This window comes from Tursiops truncatus, chromosome 12 (assembly GCF_011762595.2).
Source record: "Tursiops truncatus isolate mTurTru1 chromosome 12, mTurTru1.mat.Y, whole genome shotgun sequence".
Lineage (NCBI taxonomy): Eukaryota > Metazoa > Chordata > Mammalia > Artiodactyla > Delphinidae > Tursiops > Tursiops truncatus.
Genome location: NC_047045.1, coordinates 18,699,571 through 18,726,211, shown reverse-complemented (window position 1 = coordinate 18,726,211; position 26,641 = coordinate 18,699,571). Strand labels below are relative to the sequence as shown.

The 26,641-nt window shown below is 39.2% G+C and overlaps 1 protein-coding gene across 5 annotated transcripts in view; it reads right to left on the bottom strand.

The window, feature by feature from the left end:
• The window catches only part of CYB5R4 (cytochrome b5 reductase 4), an 81,674-nt gene that overhangs the window by 45,661 nt on the left and 9,372 nt on the right, over window positions 1–26,641 (bottom strand). For 4 of the 5 annotated variants that reach the window (XM_019929375.3, XM_019929372.2, XM_019929374.2 and 1 more), the window contains exons 3-4: window positions 11,228–11,328; window positions 6,269–6,350 (exon numbers count right to left, since the gene is read on the bottom strand). In XM_019929375.3, the coding sequence (XP_019784934.1) occupies window positions 6,269–6,350; window positions 11,228–11,328 (183 nt within the window). The remainder of the gene's footprint in view (window positions 1–6,268; window positions 6,351–11,227; window positions 11,329–26,641) is intronic. The other variant, XM_019929376.2, reaches the window with a different exon arrangement.

Here is a 26,641-nt window from a genome sequence, read left to right as displayed (position 1 = left end):
ATGTGGTTTATATTCTGACACTGTTAGCTCTTCTGTGTTCTTCCCAGATATCACTCCTACCCCAGAAGCCAGGAGATAAATGGAAAACTGTCCTCCCGGGACTGCTCAGCTGTGGGGATGCCTACAAAATGCTACTTCTGGCTCCTCCCTGCACTGGGGTCTGGCAGGTCACCCCACCTAAAAGATGGTGTCAAGGATCTCGTATTGAAAGAAGCCCATATATAACATTTCTCTTCAGTATATCCATCCCCCCCGCCAAACCCCTATAAATCCTCATGTCAGCAAGTCTCCACCTACTGTTTCCACTTCGTCTCTGTTTTCATCCTCTATTCCTACTTAATCTGTTTTCATCCTCTATTCCCACTTCATCTCTGTTTACACCTCTGTTCCCATTTCATCTAGAAGCTGTAGTTGTGGAGCGAACATAGTCTCTAGTTTGCTACAGTTACAGTTTACTGCCTGCCCCCTGTTGTCTCAGTATAACTACTAATAGAGGCTCCATTCATTCTCCAATCTGCCCCAGTTTGGACAATTACACGGTCACCCCATCTAATAGTCTCTATCCTTAAGTCTCACGCCAGCAGACTTCAAGGATCAATCTCTGCCTGTAGATGAAAGGCATAGGAGGTACTGTTAAAACAACATTCACTTTAATTATCATGAACATTCTTGACACATTAAACTTTTCTCTTTAGTTACTTTGTCCCTTTTATATGATCTACTAGTTCTGGTTAGCTTGGAGTTCAGACTGTTATCTTGCTGGATCTTAAGTCTCTACTGTTCCAAAAACCCGATCCATTTACTTGCAGTCAACAACTTTCCTGATTGTAAAGTTCTTGTCTTTGCTTCCTAGTCTTAACTACCTTTATTTCATCCTTGTTACTGAATGACTTTAGGTTGTCAGTTGTTTTCCCTCAGAACTTCCAAGATACTGATCTCTTTGTCTCCTATTGAGGTTCTACTAAATTAGCAGTAACAGCTAGTAAATTACACTGGTAAATTAGCTGTCAATTTACTAATCACTGGTTTGTTAGTAAACCTATCTCTCTCTGGCTGTTGTCTTTGGTATTCTGCAGTTTTACCATGAATAGTCTATGTGTGGATTTCTTTTTATTTATCTTGATTGGGGATTTGCTGAACTTGCTAAATTTGAGATTTGTGATTTACCAATTCTGGAAAAGTCTCAGCCATTCAGATGTTGCCTCCTCCTCAATCTCACTACTACTTCCTTCTGGAAATCTGATGACAAGTGTTAGATCTTATTGCTCTATCCTCTGCGTCTCTTGCATATTTTTCTATCATTTTGTTTCTATGCACCATGTTCTGTTCAACGTCTGCTGCTCAGTCTGGCAGTTCACTCAACTCTTCTACTACGTCTAAACTCTAACTATTCATGCTATGCACTTTTTAATCTCACCAGCTCCATTTTTCATTTCTAGGAGTTCTATTTTTTTTCAATTTTACATGATTATTTTAGCAGTCTCTTGCTTTACTCATGTTACCAATTCATTCTTATTTTCCTAATCACTTCAAACATAATTATTTTTATTCATAATTATTTTTATAATTACTTGTATACAAATAATAAAGTCCAAGGGGTGAAATTCTGCTTTTGTTTCTGCTGACTTGCTACCTCAAGTGTTGTTTAATTTTTCTACTGTACACTAATAACTGGTGATGTGTCCCTGTGGGCGTTTTAAGGGTTTTAGCTTGAAAGTTTGTTCCACCATTAAAAACGTGTACATAAATCTGCCAAGCAGGCAGGGAAACCAGTAATGGGAGACCATTTTATTTCTCGGTTTGAGGTTTCTAAGACCACACAGGTGGTATATATATTTGAATTCCCAACTCTTACGTGCGCAAGACTGTGGTTACAAATTCTCAAAGGAGATTTCTCTTTCCTCTCCTCCATCACCTCATAAACAAGGTGAAGGCAGACCATCCTGACATCTCCCTTTGTTGTTGCACAGATTTCTTTTCAAGCCTTCCCATTTCACTGATCATATAGACTTCAAGAGTCAAGCCATAGGCAGGGATCTCAGCTCCAACTCCCTGCCTTTACAGACCCAAGATCCGGTCTCCCATTTCCTATGTGACCATTAAAATTCCCATGTGGCTCTACGTTCCAAGTATCTGATAAGTGCTTTGGGGAAATGGAGGCATCAGAACTAGCTTATCATCCTGGACTGCCGCTTCTAGCACCGCCCCCCCCCCCTTTTTTTTAATTAAATATCTGGGGACTTCCTTGTGGAATCTGCTCATTTTAAACGGTGTTTGCCGTATCTGATGAAACATTCTGAAGATTATCTTTCATTTCCAGGGAGGAAGGAAGGAAACCAGAAAAATCCTTTTATTAATTTCATGTCTCCTATGACACAGAAGCCTAAGGAGCTGGCACACCTTCTGACCACACTGAACGGTATTACAGAGAAGCACATGACCTTTAGTACCGGACTGTGTAAACAAGATATGTAATGTCCAGGATGAGGTAAAACTAGTCAGTTAGAAGCCTTGCTTAAGAACATGGCCCCCGCTGGCAGTGAATAGGTGAACTCAGGAGCAATTAAGAGAAGAAAGGGATTTGTTTACAAAAGTAAACTGGTTTGGAAGAACTGCCAGACACTAAAGTTCAAACTAGTTTGCTTTTGGTATACACGCAGACCTCGTTTTATTGTGCTTTGCTTTACTGCACTTCACGGATACTGCGTTTTTAGAAACTGATGGTTTGGGGCAACCCGGCATTGAGCAAGTCTATTGGTGCCATTTTTCCAACCGCATTTGCTCGCTTCATGATTCTAGGGCACGTTTTGGTAATTCTGGCAATATTTCAAACCTTTTCATCATTATTGTATTTGTTACGGTGATCTGTGAGCAGTGATCTGATGTTACCATTGTAATTATTTTGAGGCACCACAAACTGCACCCACATAAGGCTGCAAGTTCAATCTATAAATATGTGTGATCTGACTGCTCCATCGCCTGGCCATTTCTCCATCTCTCTTCCTCTCCTTGGGCCTCCCTATTCCCTGTGACACAACAATCTGAAATTAGGCCCATTAATATAACCCTACAATGGCCTCTAAGTGTTCAAGTGAATGGAAGAGTCCCACGACTCTCCCTTTAAATAAAAAACTAGAAATGATTAGGCTTAGTGAGGAAGGCATGTCAAAAGCCAAGACAGTCTGAAAGCTAGGCCTCTTATACCAGACAGTCGGCCAAAGTGTGAATGCAAAGGGAAAATTCTTGAAGGAAATCAAAAGTGCTACTCCAGGAAAGCAAAACAGCCTTACTGCTGACATGGAGAAAGTTTTAGTGACCTGGATAGAAGATTAAACCAGCCATGACATTCCCTTCAGCCAAAGCCTAACTCAGAGCAAGACCCTAATCTCTTCAATTCTATGAAGGTCAAGAGAGGAGAGGAAGATACAGAAGAAAAGTGTGAAGCTAGCAGAGGTTGGTTCATGAAGTTTAAGGAGAGAAGCCATCTCTATAACATAAAAGTTCACAGGGAAGCAGCAAGAGCTGATGTAGAAGCCGTAGCATGTTATCCAGAAGATCTAGCTAAGATAATTAATGAAGGTGGCTACACTAAACAACAGATTTTCAGTGTCGATGAAACAGCCTTCTACTGGAAGAAGATGCCATCTAGGACCTTGATAGCTAGAGAGGAGAAGTCAATGCCTGGCTTCAATGCTTCAAAGGACAGGCTGAAGCCAGGGCTCATTTAACCATTCTGAAAATCTTAGGGCCCTTAAGAACTATGCTAAATCTATCCGGCCTGTGCTCTATAAATGGAATAATAAAGCACATCTGTTTATAATATGGTTTACTGAATATTTTAACCCCACTGTTGAAAACTACTGCTCATAAAAGAAAGATTCCTTTCAAAATATTACTGCTCACTGACAATGCACCTGGTCACCCAGGATGTCTGATGGAGATGTTCAATGAGATTCATGTTGTTTTCACACCTGCTGACATAACATCCATTCTGCGCCCTGTGGATCAAAAAGTCATTTAGACTTTCAAGTCTTATTATTTAAAAAATACATTTTGTAAGGCTATAGCCCCCACAGATAGTGACTCCTCTGATGGATCTGAGCAAAGTCAATTGAAAACCTTCTGGAAAGAGTCACTATTCTAGATGCCATCAAGAACATTCCTGATTCGTGGGAACAGGTGAAAATATCAACATTAACAGGAGATTGGAAGAAGTTGATTCTAACCCTCCTGGATGACTTTGAGGGGTTCAAGACTTCAGTGGAGGAAATAACTGCAGTCACGGTAGAAACAGGAAGAGAACTGGAATTAGAGGTGGAGCCTGAAGATGTGACTGACTTGCTACAATTTCATGATAAAACTTGAACAGATGAGGGGTTGCTTCTTATGGATGAGAAAAGAAAGTGGTTCCTGAGATGGAATCTACTCCTGGTGCAGATGCTGTTAAGATTGTTGAAATGACAACAAAGAATTCAGAATAGTACAGAAACTTAGCTGATAAAGCAGCAGCAGTGTTTGAGAGGACTGACTGATTTTGAAAGAAGTTCTACTGTGGGTAAAATGCTACCAAACAGGTCTGCATTCTACAGAAGAATCATCATGAAAGGAAGAATCAATCAACGTGGCAAACTTCACTGCTGTCTTATCTTAAGAAGTTGCCACGGCTACCCCAATTTCAGCAGCCACCACCCTGCTCAGTCAGCAGCCATCAGCATCAAGGCAAGACCCTCCACCAGCAGAAAGACTGACTCTCTGAAGGCTCAGATGATGGTTAGCTTTTCTCAGTAACAAAGTGTCTTTAAATTAAGGTATGTATGTTGTTTTTTCAGACATACTGCTATTGCACATTTAATAGACTGGAATAGAGTGTAAACGTAACTTTTATGTGCACTGGGAAACCAAAAAATTCACGTGAGTTGCTTTATTGCAATATTTGCTTTATAGCAGTGGTCTGGAACTGAATCTGCAATACTTCCGAAGTATGCCTGTATGCGTGTACTGCTTATTTGTTTTATAGCAATAGAAAGAAAAAATCCTTTTTGAGCCTCTGTTAAATTCATGCTAATTTACTCACATTAATTCTTAACCCTATGAGTAATGTGTACAGATGAAAAAACTGGAGGCTCAGAGACAGAAACTGCCATCTTTATGGCACAGCCAATAGGCCATGGAGCTAGGGTTCAAAGCTAGGTACGCCTGTGCTATTTCTATACAGCTGACACAGGCCTCTAACAGTAAGGCCTTGAAATACAAAACTCACTGAACTAAATAAATAGTAGCGGAGTCAGCTCAAACAAGCCAATGCATTCCGAATTTGGATGTCAAAATCAGGAGTTGTTCAAAAGAAACGACTCAGTTCCATCTACAGTAAAGGATTTAAGCAAAGTACTCCTGCTACTCCAATTGCCTGTCTAAACTTTTCAAAGGGCGCTCTTCCAAAAGAAGCTTAGGAGGAAACAGATGATCTCCAACACCATGCCGATTGTTGAGTGGCAGTTTGGAAGGTAAGGGAAAGAAATCGTTTTTTTGTTTGTTTGTTTTTTTAACATTTATTTATTTATTTGGCTGCACCAGGTCTTAGTTGCAGCACGTGGGATCTTCGTTCCAGTGTATGGGATCTTTAGTTGCGGCATGTGGGATCTCAGTTGCGGCATGCGTGTGGGATCTAGTTCCCTGACCAGGGATCAAACCCAGGCCCCCTGCATTGGGAGCACAGAGTCTTAATTGCTGGACCACCAGGGAAGTCCCAAGCAATTGGTTTCTTTAAAAGTACTTTAAAATCAGTTTTTATGGTAAAGAGTCAAGGAGTGGAAAAGTTCAAGGCCAATGGGAGACAAAGCTGAGAGGGGAAACTTTACTGTATAACTTTTTATATTTTCTGATTTTTGAGTCATGTGAATACAATTACATATTCAAAAAATTAAATTTTAGGAAACTAGTCTAAAAGTCACTTCCAACCAACTGTTCGAGCTACTCTATGTAACAAGAGAATAAAAGACTAATGAAAACTAAGTAAATAAAGTTCTTTCACTTCCATTATGCTTATTCTCCACACTATGAATGTTCTCTCAAAACATGCCAAATTTTTAAGGTAAAGTCATTGTTTCATTCTAAAGAACTAAAGTAAAATCTTTACAGTGGCTAGAACAGGGCGCCAGTGAAATGAGAACAATTTAGTGATTTCTTTAAATCTATTTGCTGAAATCCACCTAAAAGACAGTCCATGTGTATCACACATCAATGCCAGTTTAGCCCTGGCTTCACGTACCTTTAGGAAAAGCAGGTTTAACGGCCATCCTGCCAACCAGGCATTCTTTCAGCATGGATTCATAGTTGACCCAACGATGAACCTGGTGTGGGAGAAAAATAGCAGAAAAGCAACATGACTCTAACTCCATGAGATGCCCTAATTTTTTTCTGATGAAAACTAAATATTCTTACAGGGCTCTGAAAAACTAAGAAGCAGATTCAATTAGCCAACAAGGAAGTGACAAAATGGGAGCATATATAGGGACTTTAGAACAATGTTCTCAAAGTGTTGTGTACAGACCTCTGGAGGTTACTGACGCCCTTTCAGATACCCACGAGGTCTTGATTAGTTTCATAATAATACTAAGATGTTATTTGCCTTTTTCTTGTACTGACATTTGCAGTGATGTTGAAATAGCAATGGTGGGTAAACCAGTTTGCATCTCAGCACAAATCAAGGCAGTGGTCTCAATCATTACACTGCTTACCACCACAGACCCATGGGGCTGGAGGGAGTTGGTTTCACTTAAGAATATCCTTCATGAAGTAGAAAAAACAATTAATTTTCTTAAACCTCAACCCTTGGTTACAGGTCTTTTTTATATGCTGTGTGACAAAATGGGAAGTTCTCAAAAACACTTCTGCTGCTAAGTAAGATGGTTGCTGCAAGGAAAAACACTTAGGCAACTGTTTGATTTGCCTATTAAACTGTGTTTTTTCTTGAAAGGCTATTTACCCATAAAAGAAAAAGAATGACCTATAAACCAGTTACTCAGACTTGGGTATCTGATAGACATTTTCTTCTAAATGAACAAAGTGAGACTGTCACTTCAAGGGAAACAACTGACAGTATTTGTTGCCAGAATTACTAGTGGGAATTAAATTTAAACCACCTTTCTGGAAGGCATCTTCTCAATATATATTAAGAGCCTTAAAATATGCAGCTCTTCCCTTCAGTAATTCAGGAATTTACCTGAGAAAATATTTGCATATACACAAAGATGCAGGCACCAGGATACTCATCATAGCACTAGTTATATTAGCAAAATATTGGGAACAACCTAAAAGTCCAATTGTAAAAGACCAGTAAAGGAAAATCATAATGTATTATTCCATGCTATATAATCACTAAATAATCAGGTCAAATAATACTGATACCAGAATCTTTATGTATGTTCCTGAGTAAATAAATATACACGAAAATATGTAAAAAATATATATGTACTTATAAATGCACACTAATTAATATAACTTGAAATTTTATTTACCAAATAGTTATGGAGTCTCCAGTAATGTGTAAAGCACCATCTCTGGGGTTATGGGGTTGGGTAGAATTTTAACAGATAGATGAAGGAGAAGGATAGTCAAAGAGACAAAGGTATGGGGTTTGTCTATCATGGAACTGGTGATTTGCTCAAAGCACTTCAGTTCCAAAGCAAGTTGCATGTTGAGAATATTTACCTTGATACATTATTTTTAGGCCCTCAAGTGCCAGAATAATGACTTTGAATTTATTACACTGTCATTGGTGAGCCTCTGAAACTTGTTGAACAAGATGCTAAGACGATTGTCTTTAAGAATACTATTCTAGCTGTCATGTTATCTAAATTGGTACTGAAGGTAAAGATACCGGGACAGTATTAAAATATTAGGGCTAGAGAGGGTGATGACGACTTGACCTAAGACAGTGGGAAGACAGAAAAGGTGCAATGTTTAAAGACAGCATCATAGAAGTTCGCCAGTGATTAGATGTTGAGGCACATTTGTTACCAAGACTGTTGCCCCAGAACCATACTCCTGCCCCTCCCTCAGACGGAAACTAACTGCCCTTATGGAGTTTCAGGCCTAAATACAAAAGGAGGAAGCTGCTCCTAGAGAAATTTCTAAACAACTGGTTAGAACTAACTCGGCCCCAAATGGCAGAAGACCTAAACTCCGGTGGACCTTGAGCCTCATTATACACTCACTGTAACACATTAGCATGCTATAAGTGACACACCCACCAGCGCCATGACAGCTGACAACTGCCATGACAACAACCAGAAGAGCCCAAAAAGGGACTGAAGAGGAGTGCTGCCTCAGCTCCTGGTCCAAACACACCCCCAGTTCTCGGATAAGTCATGAATATTCCTCCCACCCTCTACTCAATTCCCTCCATTTTACCTCAACCTTCCTATATATATGGTGGCTCAGCCTGAGTCAGGTTGAGAAGTTGATCTGCAAACTAGTTCTTGCTTCTCCATTCTTTGGCCACCGAATAAAGCTTGTGCTGTTCCAGTCTCAGCACTGGTTTTGTTATTGGCTATACAAATCCAAGCAGAAAAAGAACCTCCCAGGCTGAGACAAGGGATCTCGACCTGGGCCAAGACCCTGGCACAGGTCCAGGTGACCACTTCAATAATACAATGAGAGAAGGTAAAGATTACTCAAGTGGTTTCAAGTTCCCATTTCCAGAAACAGGAAACAGTAGAAAAAACAAAGGGAAGAAGATGAGTTGATATTATCTGAGGGCACACTGAGTTCAATTGCCAACAGGTTTTCAAATCGCCCATCAGCCAACTGGAAATACGAAACGAGAAGTCAGAAGTGAGATCAAAACTAGAGACAAGTCTGACGATAAAGAGATTACTTAATATTCTTTGTACAACTCAAATACTAGATATTAGAGATATAAGACACTTCACCACTGTTTCTAGAATTTTATCAAGTTGTTTACTTCTGTGGTGAGTAAAAGTCATAAGTAAACATCACTGGTCTTATTAAAGCCAAGGGGAATGCAGCAATCTGGTAACTAAGTGTGGACAAAGGGTGCAGCCTGACATTTCAGTAATCAAAGGACGTCGCAGCCATAAAGCCATCAAGCCACTGCAGCCGCCCCCAGTGGTGTGGCCTAAGAGGAATTCAGCATGGAGGAAAAGAGGATACTGGCCCTAGAGAGTTAAGGTGCATATTAAAGGAACAATTTCAACAAGCCCAGACTCTTGCATCTTCCCATACACGGAAAAGCACTAAAATAATTAACTGAGATGCCTGCTTTTTGTGATTAGTAGTAATGTTTCGATGTTCTACTACAAGTTTTTTCCCAGCAAAAGCTCCTATATATCCTGGTTTCTCCCTTACCTCTTTGGAACAGTTTCTCAGAGCTATCTGAGAGGCTGTTTCCAGACTACAGTCCTCAGTAACGCCTCAAATAAAACATAATTCTCAACTTTTAGGTTGTGCATTTTTTTTTGGTCAACAAAAGTACCGTTGAAACTGCTAAAGAATTTAACAATATAGCAGTTCTTGTGACTCCCCCAAAACAAGCTTATTTCAATGAGGTCCATATAATCGCACACCACTAAGAAATATGAACAGGGCTAGATGTTACCGGAAACTCGTCTTGTGGAAGAGTACATTCAGCATCAAGAGGTTATAGGTGCCAGCTAAAAACTGGTACTTGCCATCTTGCCTCTTCAAGGACTAAGTCACTAGCCACTGCAGCTGCTGACCCTCAACACCCCCCGAAAGGAGTGCAGGGTGGAGAGCAGGAATGACGCACTCTGTACTCTGGGAAAAACTGGCAGAACAGGCCTTCGGAGAGTTAGATATTTTCAGGAGATGGTTTTATGAGCCCAAATTCCTGCATCTTCTCATGTCTAGAAAAGCACTAAGCTCATTTAAGGTGACATCTGCTCCTCGTAACTAGCCGTAAGCATCTGCCAAAATGTGTGCCTGACTCCACGCACCCCTCTTCACTAAAATCATACAATACCGACCTCTCCCTCTACCTCTTGGGAGTAGTTTCTCAGAGCTACCTGAAATGCTGTCTCTCAGGCTACAGTCCTCATTTCGCCCCAAATAAAACTTAACCCACAACTCTCACATTGTGAATTTTTTTTTCAGTTGACACAGGACAGATAAAAGTATGGTAGACAAGTTTTCCGGCAAACATTCCCAAACTTTCTATTTGGCTTGCACGGCTAGCCAATAACAAATATCAAATGACAACGGGAATTTAAATCAGCAATGAGGACCTCCCAAGGAGAATCCTATTATCACCAATGGGTAAAAATGACTTTTCTCCAACCCAGGAAAAACATTAACAGCAAATGAGATTCGGTTATTTAAGCAGATGCATGTAAGTACATTAAAATACAAAACAAATTGTATTTCTGGTATCCTGGTCAAAAAATAAATCCTACAACGGATGAGAAGGTAAGAGGAACAGAAATCAAATTTCATTTGTTCAGAACGCAACTCTAAAAATAAGCCAATCTGATTCAAGTATCTCAGATGGTAAAAACCCAGTACTACAACATGGTTAATCATCGCTAAAATAGAAAATAAAGCATTTGTGAGACAAAGGCAAATTTCTGTTCTTCTCAAGATAGTTGTTTCAAAATAGCAGTTCAGCCAATTGATAGTAATTAGCATATTCTACATGATTTTTAAACAGTATAAGAGCTAATCATTGTTTTTAATAAATATAAGGGGGAAAAGTGGCTAATTTAAATATCTTTTGACACACACTACAGAATCTCTGCTATCTCTAGGAAAAATATGTTTTCTATTCATTAATGATCTTTCTACATAATATGCAGACTTAGTACAGCAAGACAGGCTGATTATGTAACAATCCCCAAATGAGCAAAGAAGCTAAGGGACTTGTTATGTCCTCTAATGGTCACCGCCTCCTATAAGTCAGTCATCACCATTATCAAAATTGATCAAAACTGAGTAAACAGTTGCCAGCAGAGGAGCAGCAAACACTTAAGAGTAAACTCCCAGATACAGATCTGAGAGCAACTCGAAACTGTTAGTAAAATAATTCAAATTAAATGAACAGTTGTTACTTATGAGCATCTTCTCACACTTCAAAATTCAAGCCACACGTCTGAAATTTATGCCACTATTTTCTTTCTTTCTACCACTGTCGCACTGCTGAACCTAAGAGCACTCTTCCACTGTGAGGGAATGGTCACTTTCAGCACCTTACCTGGTCAAAAAGGTCAGTACCATCTGATCCCGCTGCACTCATAAGTTCCTCTTCTCCACCAGGGTGATACTCCATGTACGGGCTGACATTATAAACAAACCCTACATCAAATAAGGAGAAATAACACCCTAAATGAACTTCTAACAAACTGCACAAATTAGAAATCGATGTTTCAATAAATTTTTCCAAATACATTCCATTTAACAAACCATTATTTAGAAGTATTAAGAATATGAGGGGTCTGAGATTTCACCATACTTGCAAGCTAACAAGTTAGCCTGCCAGTTTCATGGGTCCTGACAGAAAACACGAGACTCCCAGGTTAGAAACAAAGGAGAGCTTAGTACTTACATCAGTAGAGGTAACTAGAATATCAGCATCTGCATGAGTTCCCTGAACCCCAATTCCCACAGAGCTATGTGAAGAGGGCCAGATAACACCTGTAAACTCAATGTGCTTCATGACGGAAGAGCAACCTTGAGCTTAGGAAGCTCGAACATTTTCTGAAGGGCAGTAAATACACCTGGCCCTTTGCTCTGGAGGGAGACATGATCTCTATTATACTGAACAGTAAGCAAAGCTGTCCTTTGCTCTAGAGGGAGACACTCGCTCTACCATCTAAGGTTGTGCACTACGCAAACATCCCTGAAAAGACTGCCTAGAACAATGACAGTCGGCGCGTCTGCTCGCAAGCTACGCAGGTGCGCAAAGACCTATAGAGAACTGCCTCCTAAGGCAAAGAAATAATGAAACACCATATATAATATTTAGCAGTTCTCTCTGCCCCCACCTCTCTCTCTCATATTACCACTTCATCGTCCTCTACTGCCCTGGCAGGAGAATCTGATGAAAAAGAATGGAGCTGTCACCCATATGTTGATCATCTCAGCAAAGGCTGAGATGGTGACTGGGCCACTGAGGCACAGTCTGCGAAAGCAAGCACAATTCTTCTCTGCAGTTGCCCAAGAAACCAAGATTATTATTTAGATCTTAATAATCCTTTCATCTTCCCCAATATTTACTTTATCTGTTCATATATTTAACTATGTTTTTATTTTTTAAGAAGAAGGAATAGGGAACAAGAAATATAGGAGAATAGCTCAATGAATAGTCTACCCAAGGAAGTGAATTCCTTTTTAATCCTTCACTTGTAGTAAACTAGAGAGCAGACAAATCCAGCCCTCAAGACTCCTCAAGAGTGCAAGGAGGACAACTGGTTTTCTTATATCCAGGACTATTCCTTATGTAATGACTTCCATGAATTTAAATAACCTCAGATAATTTAAAATGTTCATCCTATATAATAATCTTGGAAGGAAAGTAGTTGAATTTCAGACTCAAGAAAGGTACTGTAATTTTTCCACCAGTTTAATTTTGGAAAATAACCAAGCAGTCCAGGTTTCTTTATAAAATTGCTTAAAGGCAATTCACAAAAAGAAGTAAATTCACAAAATCTTCCAGAAGTCCTCCAAAAAAGTCAGGAAAAGGAAAAAAAAAAAAAAAACTGGCAGAGTTCCCCTGTCTCTCCTTCCCCATTCACCTTTCCCCACCAAATTTAGAAGGAATTTTTGCTATTGTTTAATGCTCCAAATTCCACAGACCACAAATGTCTGAAGTAATGATTAGGATCAGAATTATTCCCAATAGGCTTTTAAAGATACAACGTCTAGTTTAAAACTGCTCGTTGAAAAGCTTAGTTCAAGGATCAATATCATTCCAGGTATAACCTGAAAACTAATGTTGCCATTTTACACACAAAGAACTCTTCCATCTTGGCAAACTCTGCCTCTGGTTTTTCACGTATATTTTTATTTGTTGTAATTTAAACCCCAACTGCTACTGATAAAGACTATGGGCATCTTACAGTAATATATTAACTTTAAGTTTGTGTAAGTTTGTGCGTACAAATTTTAAAAACACACACTGAAACGTGTAAAAGAAAAGAAAATATACCAGTTGCCTAGCCTAGCTAACAGTTTTACTATGATTGAGCAATTAAATGTGGTCCTGAACTTCCTAGCAGCTAAGGCCAAAGGAGATACTAGTTACAGTGGTCTCATTACCAGATCTTAAAAAGTACTAAAATGGAACAAACAAACAGAGACTCATTAGTTATTTAAAGGCAGAAGTCTCCCTTCAAGTTTTTGATATTGATATTGCAAAGATCTGAGTCCCTATACAGAGGCCATGGACCACATAACGTATAGTACAATTTAACAACATGCAGAAACATTCTTCAGGTAGCATTCCTCCCAGCCTCTCCAGCCTCCGGTAACCACAAAGGTACTTTCTGTCTCTTTAGATTTAAATATTTCGGGCATTTCACATAAATGGAATCACACAATTTGTGGCCTCTTGTGTTTGCCTTCTCTCACTTAGTATACTATTTTCAAGGTTCATCCATGGTGTTGCATGTGTCAGTACTTCAGTCCTTTTTCCAGCTGAATAATATTTCATGTATCGACGGGCTACATTTTAGTTATCCATCCATCAGCTGGGGGACATTTCGGTTGTTTCCACTTTTTGGCTTTTATGAATGCTGCTATGAACATTTGTGCACATGGCTTTGTGTGGGCATATATTTGTATTTCTGTTGAGTATATTCCAAGGAGTGAACCTCCTGGGTCACACAGCAATCTGTGTTTAACCTTTTGAGGAACTGTTTTCCATTCTCTGCAGCAGTATGTGAAGGTTCCAATTCCAGACCGCTCTTCTTTTAGTCACTACTCCAACTCCCCTTAGAGAGGAAAAGCCTTTTGCCACCTGTGGAACCCGAATCACACCTCATATCTCAGATAACTGAACTCAGAACTGGATTGCAGCATGACCCAAACTATTCTCAAGCCCCAGCTCTAGATGACACAGCACAATGGAGGACTCAAGTGGACCTTTTATATCTATTAATCTAGCTCCCAGATGGGGCTCCCACAATTTTTCAGGTTAGGTACCCACATATGTGAACCCTGACAGCCCACTAATAAGGAGGGAAGGGCATCCCCATGGTTCAGGCCACACACCCACTAACTAGTAATTTTTCACTTTTTCTTTGTTCTATGTTGTAAGTCAGAGAGTTTCAAAGTATGGTCCAGGGGCTCCTGCAAAGCTCAAGACTCTTTTGGTGGTCCAAGGCCAAAACTTTTTCACAGCAATACTAAGATCCTGCCTGCCTTTTTTAAAAAATTCTTTCACAAGTATACAAGATTAAATGCAGAAGGTGATATGAGAATATGGTTGTTATCTATTAAGCCACACATTAAAGATATTTGCCAACACGTAAAACAATGTCACTTTCTCACTATATTTTGTTTTGGAAAATATGGTTATTTTTCATGAAAATATTATTACTTATAACAACATACAGTGAGTTTATTTTTAAATCAATTTTTTAAATTCTTTCAATTTCTCAATTTTAATTTCTGAAGGGTAAACATCAATAGATATGACCATCATAAATGGAAGTTCTTTGGGGTCCTCAGTAATTTTTAAAGGAGTAAAGGGATCTTAAAACCAAAAAGTTTGAGAACTACTGCTATAGGTAAAAGTGGTAATTTTATAATTAGCTTTTAAAATAATTTGTTTTAAAATTCAAACACAAATGTAACTCCAAAGCCCCACATTACATTAATTCAACGAAAGTTTATTTAACGTCTATCATGTATATACAAAGTATTATGCTACTATACTGCAGTATTCCTGTTTATTTCACTAATCACCACTGTTCATTTTGTTGGCTCTACAATAAATGAAGGAAAAGGGTGTGCTCACATAGTAAAATCATGGCATATTTCACTGTATTCAAATATACGGATCCATTTTTGCAAGTACTGTGACTACTTTGCCATCTTGTGTTTAGTAAAGAAACTGCATATTGTTTTCATTATTTTACGGCTGGTGTTTATCTAGTTCTAACAACTGCTGAGAAGAGGGTGTTAAAATACACAACAATGGTAATGGATTTGAATTTTTTCTTTCAATTCTATTAATGTTTGCTTCATGTATTTTGAAGCTTTGTTATCAGGCATAAAGTCTTCCTAATGACCCTTTCAACATTATAAAATGTCTTTATCTCTAGTAAGAGTCTTTTCTTTGGTAATAGTTTTTTATCTGCTATTAATCTAGCCCCATCTTACTATATTTACCGTTGTTTTTTTTTGGCCATGCCACACGCCTTGCGGGATCTTAGTTCCCCGACAAAGGATTGAGCCCAGGCCCAGGGCAGGGAAAGCACCAAGTCCTAACCACTGGACCACCAGGGAATTCCCTATATTTACTACTTAGATAGTATACTTTTTCCTACACATTTATTTTCAACCTGTGTCTTTATATTTAAAGTGTATCTCTCACAGATATCACGTAGTTAGGTCTTGATACATATACACACACAGAAAATCTCTTATCTTTCAATTAGAATAACTGGTCCATTTACACTTAAATTAGTTACTGATGTGATTGAATTCAGAGCTACCATCTTATTAGTCTCCCTCCTCAGCCCCAAGTTTTCCTCTTTCTTTTTTTTTCCTCCAAGTTTTCTGTTTTTGTCTCTATTCCTCTTTCCCTGACTTCTTTTGGGCTAACCAAATGTTTTTTGAGAATTTCATTTTATCTATTGGCTTTTTAGTATACCTATCTGCATTATATTTTAAGTGACTGTTCTAGGGGTTACAATATATATCCCTAAGTTTAACCAGTTTGAGTTAATGTTGTACCCCTTCACATGTAAGAACAATTTACCACCCTCCATCCCTGATACTTTATGTAACCCCACAATACAATGTTATAGTTTTGCTTTAGAAAGTCATGTATTTTTTAAAAGATAAGAGGAAAAAAGTAATCCTGTCTCTTTCCTCACAAATTTACTATTTCCTAAAGATCTGAGTTTCCATCTGGTATCATTAACCTTTAACCTGATGGATTTCCTTTAGAGCTCCTTGTAGTATAGGTCTGCTGATACTAAATTCGTAGTTTTTGTTTATCCAAAAAAGTCTTTATTTCATCTGCATCCTTAGAGTATCTTTAATGATACAGAATTCAGAGTTGATGGTGTTATTTTATTCTCTTCAGCAGTCCTTCTTATAGCGTCCAGGTGTTTTTCTTCTGGCTGTTCTCAAGATTTTATCTTTGGCTTTCAGCAGTCTGAAAATCAAGTCCCTATGTGATTTTCTTTGCATTGATCATGTGTGGTTTTGCTAAGCTTCTGAATTGACAATTTTATGTCTTTCACCAAATTTGGAAAATTTTTGGCCAATATTTCTTCAAATATTTTTCTGTTCCATTCTGCCATTCCCTCCTTCTGGAATTCCAAATAAATATATATTAGACATTTCTATTTTATCCCAGAGGTCCCTGAGCCTCCATTCATTTTACTTTGGGTCATTTTCCTCTCTGTTCTACAGATAATTTCTATTAATCTATCTTCCAGTTCACTAAGCTTCCTTTTTGTTAGGTCCAGTTTGCTATTAGGCCCATTTGGTAAAATGTTTTACTTCATATATTGTATTTCTCAGTTCTACATTCCCATTTTTATAGTCTCCTATTTGTTCATTCATTATATATCTATGTTTCCCTACTTCCTTGAGTATTGCTGTAATAGGTGCTTTAAAATCCTTGTGAACTAAATTCAACATCCGGATCATCTCCGGGTCAGTCTCTAATAACTGCCTTTTCTCTTGAGCATGTCTAGAAACTTTGGATTATATTCTGGCCACTGTAAATAGTATGTTGTAGAAATTCTGGATTCTGTTACATTCCTCCAAAGAGTACTGACTGTTTTAGTAGGCAATTAACTTGACTGGACTCAAACTCTCAACTCTGTTTCCCCTTTGGGGGAATGGAAACTAAAACCTCTGTTCAATTCTTTTAGCCTTAGTTAGGCTGCCTAGAGTTTGTCCGTATGCAAGATTTAGACAGTTTATATCCCTCTCTGGATCTCTTTTTCTGGATTTTCTTCCTCATTTTTCAGTTAGTACAAATGCCCCAAACTCTGTCATCTAGCTCTTCAGGCCAGCCAAATTCTTCAACTCAAGACTGGGAGTCTCCATCTGAATTTTAGCCACCCTTCACAGTACCAACTTGGGCATGACCTCAAGTCAAATGCCACAGGAAACGGCAATTCACCCAGTGACAGTTCCTTCTTCTAAATATAGATGACCCTTACCCTCTAGTTTCTGTCTGCTTTTGGTTGCTCACCAGTGTTTTTAGATAGTTGGTTTTTTTTTTTTAAATATGTTGTCCTCAATTTATAGTCAGTATTTGCTGGAGTTTTAGTCCAAAAGGAGTTAATCAGTTACACCTAAGAGCAGAATTCTGCCTAATATTTTAGAAAACTAGGCAATTATCTTGCTAATTTCAATAGAGACAAATGGAAAAGATATTAATGAAAGATAAATGGATTTTATAATGATTGATTTAAAGTAAATGTGGCCTTGGTATTTGAGAATAATATAATAGAATGTAGGCTTGCAAGGTGTTGGATAATAGAGTATCCCAGGACTTTGGGATTAAAAGCACACATTTGCCTCTCACATTCCTGCAATCTTCCTAATGACTACAAAGAATAAATAAGACATAAAACCACAGAGACACAGAAATCAGAAGAGGACATGAGAGCAGTAAAGTTTTGGAAGACTGAAAGCCAAATGATAAGCAATAATTTACTTAGCAGAGTTAAGAAAGGTAAAATAAGGCCTATGTGTAAATCGGAGGGGAACCTATAAAAAAAGCCAATATGTGCAGCAGAACCCCGAAAAGGTACAGTAATCAGTAATCCAGGTAGTTCTGAAAGTGAGGGTGCAGGAGGCAACCAAGTAATAAGCCCCTTTCCCAACCCACAAGAAGTGTAGGTTTACTCTCTAGAGACAAGGAACCAGAGACACATTACACTCAGGGAAGCGGCAATTAGTGGAGGAGGGGCTTGAACTAAAAATGAGAAGTAAAACTCTACGTGTCAAAACACTAAGATGCACCTCCTACCACCCATCGCAGCAGAAGTTATTTGCAGATGATTAGAAGACTGTAGCCTAAAAGAAAAGATTTACATTTAGTAAGGTGGGGATCCCTGCCACTGCCCCCAGTCAATTCATAAAAAAATGTTCTGCCCATACACGTGGAACTTCCATTCACCTTTCTGGGCCATCAACCTCACTATGAAGAGGCAGAACATTTGACAAAAGTCTCTAAAATTAAAATTAGTATCTTAAGTACTTATTAACTGCCAAGCTCTGGTGCACAGTTTTTAAGAGGAAAAAAAAAAAAGACTAGAAATGAGACCAGCGCTACCTCAGAGAAATGAGAACCAGACAGCAACTGTCCTGAATACAACTTAGAGCTTCAAACTGCACCAAACGACTTCAATGATGGCCAGTCTAATTAACAAAAGAGCTAAAAGAATCTGGTCTGAATGCCTCATTTTGCCCAGGAAAATTTAAATGGAATGTAATAAAGGCCTCCAAGCACTTCAGAAGGTTGACTGGCCATAATTATCAAAGGTCATCTTATGTTACATTATTAGTATTAGGAAAAAGAGCCCTGACATTTAAGTTTCATTAAAAGTAAACTGACCTGTGAAAGCATGAAAAATTAACCAACAGTCTGAGCAGTCAGTTACACTCTGAGTATTTTGAAAAAAATCCACAAACTTCTCCTAGAAAGAATAATGACCAAACATTGCTAGCACCGGACATGTTTACTATTCTTAAACTGGGTTTACAACTTACACCAGTAATAAACAAGACACCCTATCTCTAAAAGATCAGTTTTCCGACTACCCCACTCTTTCCTATTCCGTGGGATCATCTCCCTCTGTTTGCCTGTGCCTTAGGGCTACCAATGACAGCTACCAACACTGAACTGCCTTGCTATTAGTTACCCGGAAAAAAAACCCAAATATGTCCTTATGCTTTGAGTAATTTCCTATTTTCCGAAACAAGCCAGCTGCAAAGATTAATTAAGATGTAATGATGGGGAATTCCCTGGCAGTCCAGTGGTTAGGACTCCGCGATTTCACTGCTGAGGGCCCAGGTTCATTCTCTGGTCGGGGAACTAAGATCTGCAAGCTGAGCAGCATGGCTGGGAAAAGAAAAAAAAACAGGTATAATGATGAACTTAAGAAGTAGAAAGCCACAAGAAAAATTGCTCCCACCCTTAACAAAAAGAAAAAAGCCAGATAATCCAAAAACACTGTAAGTTTTTTTTGAGGATTTTTTTTATATATAAATTTATTTATTTTATTTATTTATTTTTGGCTGTGTTGGGTCTTCCTTGCTGCGCGCAGACTTTCTCTAGTTGCCGCGAGCTGGGGCTACTCTTCTTTGTGGTGCGCGGGCTTCTCATCGCGGTGGCTTCTCTTGTTGCAGAGCACGGGCTCTAGGCACACAGGCTTCCATAGTTGCATGGCATGTGGGGTCTTCCCGGACCAGGGCTCGAACCTGTGTCCCCTGCATTGGCAGGCGGATTCTTAATCACTGCGCCACCAGCGAAGTCCCAAAACGCTGCAAGTTTCTGAGTCCATCAGTGAGGTGACATGGTAAGGCAACCAAATATCTAAATTCCACAGAGTGACAAGCCCCTCTGAGGAAATGGGACATATGAACCACTTCACCTTTGACAGAGCACAGGCGAAAGAGATGTTGCTATAAAACAAGGGAAATTTTAACAAACTCTTTTAGGGCCCAGTGTGCACTAGTGCCAATTTAGAATGCTGAGAGGCTCAGATACAAAGGGATTCTGCATGCAGTCAATTCTTTTTTCATAGTGTTGCACCTCATGAGATGCTCATGGGAAATAGCGTGAGCAGGGCAGACCTGAGAAAGGTCCATAGGTGGTCCAGGTGTGTAGTACCTGCTCCAAGACTTGAGGGTAGAGCGGGAGTACCGAGAAAAGGCCATCTATACTTTGGGCCTGCAGGAGTACAAGGTGGGGATCAGCTACTGCTGAGGAAGGAGCAAGAAATTCACGCATGTTGCAGATCAACCCTGACACGCGGCAAATGCAGTCTGTTGCTGGGAAGGGCTAGTAAAGCCTCCCACCCTCAAGTCCCTGCACTGATATCAGGCAAAGGTTAGCTGCTGCTGGATAGGGCAGGAAACACACATCCTCCTTCACTCTGCATTGACATTAGGCAAATGTAAGCTAAACACTAGAGGAGGGACAGAAAGCCCACTCAGGCCGAGATCCTACGCTGATATGAAAGAGATGACTTCTAGGACTGGAAGGCAGGCAGAGTAATTGCTCACACCCCATGCCCTCTGCCCCGTCCTCCTCCTCCCCTCCTGATATAAGGCAAAGTTCAGCTGCCACGGGCAAGAAATCTGCCTGCATTCTAAACCATGCACTGAGTAAGAGGCAGTGCGAAAGTGACAGGATCACTGAGAAAGCCCAGCCCATGGGGCTCAGGTAACAGGACCTGCCTAAGACTGAGGCTGAAACAGGAAAACTGCAAAACCCCTTCTACCACCACAAGTCTTACATCAAACAACAAGTAAGAGCAGTCTGCCACTGGGAGAGGGGCAAGAACATGGTGAGAGACCCTATGCAAGTATATAGGGCAAGCTGTCAGTTAAGAAGAGTAGAACAGGGACAATGAAAAAATCCTCCAACACTAAGGCCCCGCATCAAAAACAAGGTAGCAGTAACCTACTGCTGGAGGAATCTGAAGTCAGTGGTGCACCAATGATAACAATAACAACCACCCCAAACCCAGATCAACTACTAACTAAGCTGACTCAACCTAATTGCCAGAAAAAGTGTACCATTTCTTTTTTTTTCCTTCTGTTAAAGAAAGGTAGACTGCCACATGCAGCAGCTCATTTGGATGTGTGTGGAGTATTGGAAGCTTGACTACCCTACATTCTCCTACAGATGACCCTGAGAGCTTGTTTGCAGGTTCTAGCAGGGGAGCGCAGCTACTCATATACCCTTGACGGAAGAACAGTCCCCCTCTATCAGGCAAGGTCATCCTCTTCAACCAAGCATGCAGCTTCAAGAGGGATGCACATGGAGTGGTGAGGGAGGAAGGGGAGACCCGCCTAGCCATCCAGGTCAGCCGAATCAACCCTGGTGATCAATGGGGTGACAGATGTCGCAGCCAGATCACCCTCACATCCAAAAGTGTACCATCTCTGAGTATAAGTACCTCAAGTTCTACTGTTCATCTATATTCAATGTGTAACACACAATCAAAAAATTGTAAGACACATTTTTCAAAATGTTAAAACCCACTGTCAACAGAGAAAAACAGCAATACAACCAGACTTAGAGATGGTGCATATACTGGAACTTATAGGACAGATACATTAAAATAACTCTAATTAATATATTAAAAGATCTAGTAGAAAATAAGGTTGACACTTAATAAACGGGAAATTTCAGCACAGAGATGAAAGCTATACAAAGAAGCCTAATGAAAACACAAAAAATGAAAAACATGATATCAGAATGAAGAATTCCCCTGATGAGTTAATCAGCAGACTAGACACAATAGAGGAAAAAGTAAGTAAACCTGTAGAAAAGTCAACAAAAATGATCAAACTGAAACACAAAGAAAAAAATGAGTGAAAAAACAGAACGGTGCATCTAAGAGCTGTGGAACAATACAGGCTAACGTATATGGAACTGGAATCCCAAAAGAAGAGTAGAAGTATTTGAAGAGATAATGGCCCAAAACTTCCTAAAGTTAATTTAGAGAACCCCAAGCAGAAAAAATAAAAGGAAAACCACATCATAGTCAAACTGCTGAAAAGCAAAGTAAAATTTTAAAGGCAGTCAGAGAAGAAAGAAGCCTTACATTCTACAGGAAAACAATTAAGAATGACAACAAGGGCTTCCCTGGTGGTGCAGTGGTTGAGAGTCCGCCTGCCAGTGCAGGGGACACGGGTTCGTGCCCCGGTCCGGGAGGATCCCACATGCCGCGGAGCGGCTGGGACCGTGAGCCATGGCTGCTGAGCCTGCGCACCTGGAGCCTGTGCTCTGCAACGGGAGAGGCCACAACAGTGAGAGGCCCGTGTACCTCAAAAAAAAATGACAACAGAGTTCTCATCTATGCAAACTAGAAGATGGAGTGACATTTCTAAAGCGTTGAGGAAAATAAACTGTCAACCTAGAATTTTATACCCAATTATAGTGTATCCTCAAAATGAAGGCAAAATAAAGATGTTTTCAGATGAACAAAAGCTGAGAATTCATTGCCAGCAAATCTGTAGTGCAAGAAATGTGAAAGTCAGTTCTTTAAGGGAAATCTGGATCAACATAAAAATATACCAAGCACTGAATATGGTAAAAAATGTGGGTAATTTTTTTCATTTTCTTAATCTCTTTAAAAGATAAGTGACTGTCTAAAGCAAAAATAGTAACATGTCGCAGGATTTATAGCATATGCGGAATGAATAACAATAATAGCACAAGACGCTGGAGAAGGAAATGGAAGTATATTCTTACACTGTATGTAAAATGGTATAATATTATTTGAAGGTAGACTGTGATAAATTTAAATTGTGTATCATAAACCCTTACAGCAATGACTAAAACAAAGATAACAAAAAGGTATAAAGAATAAGTTAGTAGTGAAGATAAAATGGATTCATTAAAATATAATGATGACTATGTCAACAATGGGTGAATCTAGCCATGTGAAGGGTTTCTAGAGTTCACGGCATCACTTTTGCAACTTTTTTTGAAAGTCTGAAGCTTTTTCAAAATAAAAGGTTTAATTGAAAATATTAATGGCAAAAAATGGCCCTGAAGAAATCTCCAATATTTACTTAACCCCTACAGTGTGCAAAGTCTGCAAAAGGAAATATGAAGCTGTACAAAGGAGAGAGAACATAGGATCCCCATCAGGCTGCAGCTCACATTCTATGAGCTCAAAAATGAATAACTGACCATGAGTACATATCAGAAAACTGTCCAGAAATAACAAACTTTTTGATTAAGGAATTGATATATTCCCTAACTCTAAGAGCCAATAACCTGGAAACAGCAAAAATGAAAGTCCCTCAACTGGTCACTATTTTGTGAAAACATTAAAATATCCCTACCATATGTGGTTTAAAAGTCCTACATGTGATTCAAAGGATATTTACTGAACACTGCCCATGAGCCATGCCCTGTACTAGATGCTAGGGGTAGGGAGAGAAGCTGCATATTGTACCCTGAAACTCAATTTAAATAAAAAGACAAAAATAGAAGAAATGGCCCAAAAACGTTATAGATGTTCTAACAGAGGACATACATCAAATACTGAGGAAGAAAGTCCAGGGGAAGAAGCAAAGTCCAAGAGGACCAGAAAAAATGAGGAGACTGAAAGGAAGAAGCTGTTGGAAGAAAGAAAGGAAAGAACTGAGGGTGTTTCAACAATGTAGGATAAACAACTACCTGAGGTCACAGAAGACGCTGGAGAGGACTGATAAGAGCACATAAAGGGTCAAGCCTTAGAAAAGAGCGTGCCTTAGAAAGAATGATGTCTTTGACTTTCCAATACAAGAAATTGAGAAGAAAGAATACAGGTATCACTAACTTGAAGTTCCTCATATTCACTGTGAACACCTATGTGTTGCACTTGCGCTCTTTCTCTCACACAATCACACCACCTAGACTTCGCACGTGCTTTTTCCGGAACCTGTAATACAGTTCCCCTTCCTCTCTGCCTGGTTAATGCCCATTTACCTTTCATCTCTACTCAATCTCCTGGAATCTTCACTCTTAGCACAGCAGACCTCTCCTTCACAATAGTCCTCAGACTTGAGTAACACTTTGTGTTCCCTGCCAGATTGTGAATTCCATGAGCAGGGGCCAGCTCTGTTTTAAATTTCCATGTCACTCCCCAGAACCTGGTATCATGCATGAAACATAGTAGACCCCAAGAAATACTGATTAAACGAGTGAACCAATATAAAGAAAGAGAAAGTTAAAACCTATAGTCTCTATTTTTTATGAATGACAACTACACATAAAGTCACACAGAAAGCAAAAGCTGTATTTCATTAAATTACTAAAAATAAAAATAGCCTTGGAAGGCTATCCTGTATGACTGCTAATTAGCAATGCTATTTAGCACAAGGGAAGAGCTACAAGTAACAGGCACTCCATCGTAATTTCATAATAAATTAATTCACGAATGGCACTCAAAGTGAGTTACGCATAAAGGCTAGGCCAGGATCCAATCTAGAGTTGAATATGATAAAACAGGAAGCAGTACAGTGTAGTTTAAGCATAACAGCTTAGAATCAGGTTGCCTAGGTTAAAATACTGCCTCTACTCTCATCAGCTATGGCTTTGGCAAGTTACTCTATGCTCTATAGAGGGCATTAATGTTTTCCCTACCCAGCGGCCACTCCCCTTCCAGCAACAGCAGCAGTTTTTCTTCAAGGAGTCACATCCTCCTCCCTGACTCTTCACTGTGGCCCCTCTCTAGGCTACAGGATGAACTTGTGACCTAGGTTTAAGTGATTAAGTACACCATTTCCCCCTAAATAGAACTACAATTCCAGCAACGAGAACATGATCAAAACTGTGCCAATCGGAGCCAATTCCAAGGCTTTTCTTTTAGCTATTAGATAAAAGGAAGAGAATCTGAAAAGAACTGGGGTTACAGTTGCTGCGGTCATCTTGCTGCTGTGAAGAGTTAGTCCTAAAATGGAGCAAGCCCAGAAGGGAAACTGACAGACAGTGTGAAAGCAGATCCCGAGGACACCACCTGAGCCCCTGTACCAATCCTCACCTCAAGTCAGCTCCACCTGTAACTTTTTAGCCTTCTGCTTAATCCAAGTTAGGCTGGAGTTTCTGCCACTTACATGCATGAGTCCCCGCTAATATACTTTCTCAGCTGCAGTTTCATCATTTGGAAAATGAGGATTCGCTAAGCTTCCGTGCCTTCATCTGTGAAGCAGAATACCTACTTCATAGGTTTGTCGGGAAAAGTAAACACTTAGCACATAGCACAGATCTCACACATCATCAACCTGCTGTTTAAAAACAGAAAACACTTCTTATAAAGAATACTGAGCTATATATGTGATTTTAATTAAAAATCTGAGAATTATGTGACTGGATAATAAGTTTAAGTGAGCAAAAACCTCTGGTAAAAAGATAATGGCAACAGCTAAAATGTAAATTGGGATAAAAATCCCAACACTGAGTTTCCTGCTACCAGGTAATTCAGACATTAACTAAGACTATGACAAGAGTTATTGCAAGCAAATTATCACCACAGAAGTATAGATGCCAATGTTGAAGAAGAGAAATTAAAACAGTCACCTCCCCAGTAACAAGAGTAGAAATCAGTGAATAGAAAATGGACAAGGAACAGAGAAAATCAAAGCCAAAAGTTAAGACTGATAAACTTCTGGTAAGACTGATAAAGAAAAAAAACAAAAAAAACAAAGATTATCAATATTAGGAATGAAAAAGGGTCTATCACTATAGAACCTAAAGACATTAAAGAGATAATAAGAGCATGTTATAAACAACTTTATGCCAATATGGTAAATAACAGATGAAATTAACAAATATACTGAGAAACGTAACTTATAAAAACTGACACAAGAAAAAGAGAAAATTTGAATTGCCCTAAAAATTTCTTTAAAATTGAATTTGTAATCAAAAACTTTCTTATAAAGGAAATTTCTAAATGTTGGCTGAAGTCTGTAAACCGCTGTGTCAATCAAGCAAAACACCTGAGGGTTAGATGATGCCCTCCCCCACTCGCCCAGAACACCAGTTTTTTCCCCTCTAGTGGATTTTTAGTGAATGGAAAGGGTGGTACAGAGAGAGGAAGAGTCAAAAAAAGAAAGAAGAGATTGAATAACAATTAAGGAGATAAAGACAGAGTAAAAGTAAAAGAAATGGAATGGTCTCATATGTCAGTAGGACAGAATAAAATCAACAGACTAGATTACCTGCATTAATGGTGTATAATAGGCAACCTGAAAACCTACAGATTAGATTAGAAATGGATGAATAAAGGGAAATAGACCTGAAAAAATGTTCGTTTGTATTTCCTAAACAAGCAAGTGATAGCAGAAGGGAGTTGTTCGAGAATCTGCAAACTGTCAAGAAGCAAGTAAGGAGGCTGCTACACAAAGCAGACGATGTACAGAACAGTTGAGCTGACTGGAATAACAATACAGTATTGTTTAGAGGCAGTCTACATTACTGTGATAATACCTTCTACTATATATTAAAGCATTAGTTCCAAACTTGAAAAACTGCTTCTAGAAGAAAATTTTCAGACAGAAAAAGTTTCTCAGCTAGAGACAGAAATACTAGTTTCTCAAAACAGCATTGAAGCAGGGAGCTAAGGAAACCTGGAGAAAAGAACTTGGTGTTAAAAAAAAGTCAGCTCTCTTCTTGGTGGGTTTGAATCTAACCTAAAAAGTATAAAACTTATTTTACTTTATTATTACTGAAGTATAAATAAAAGAT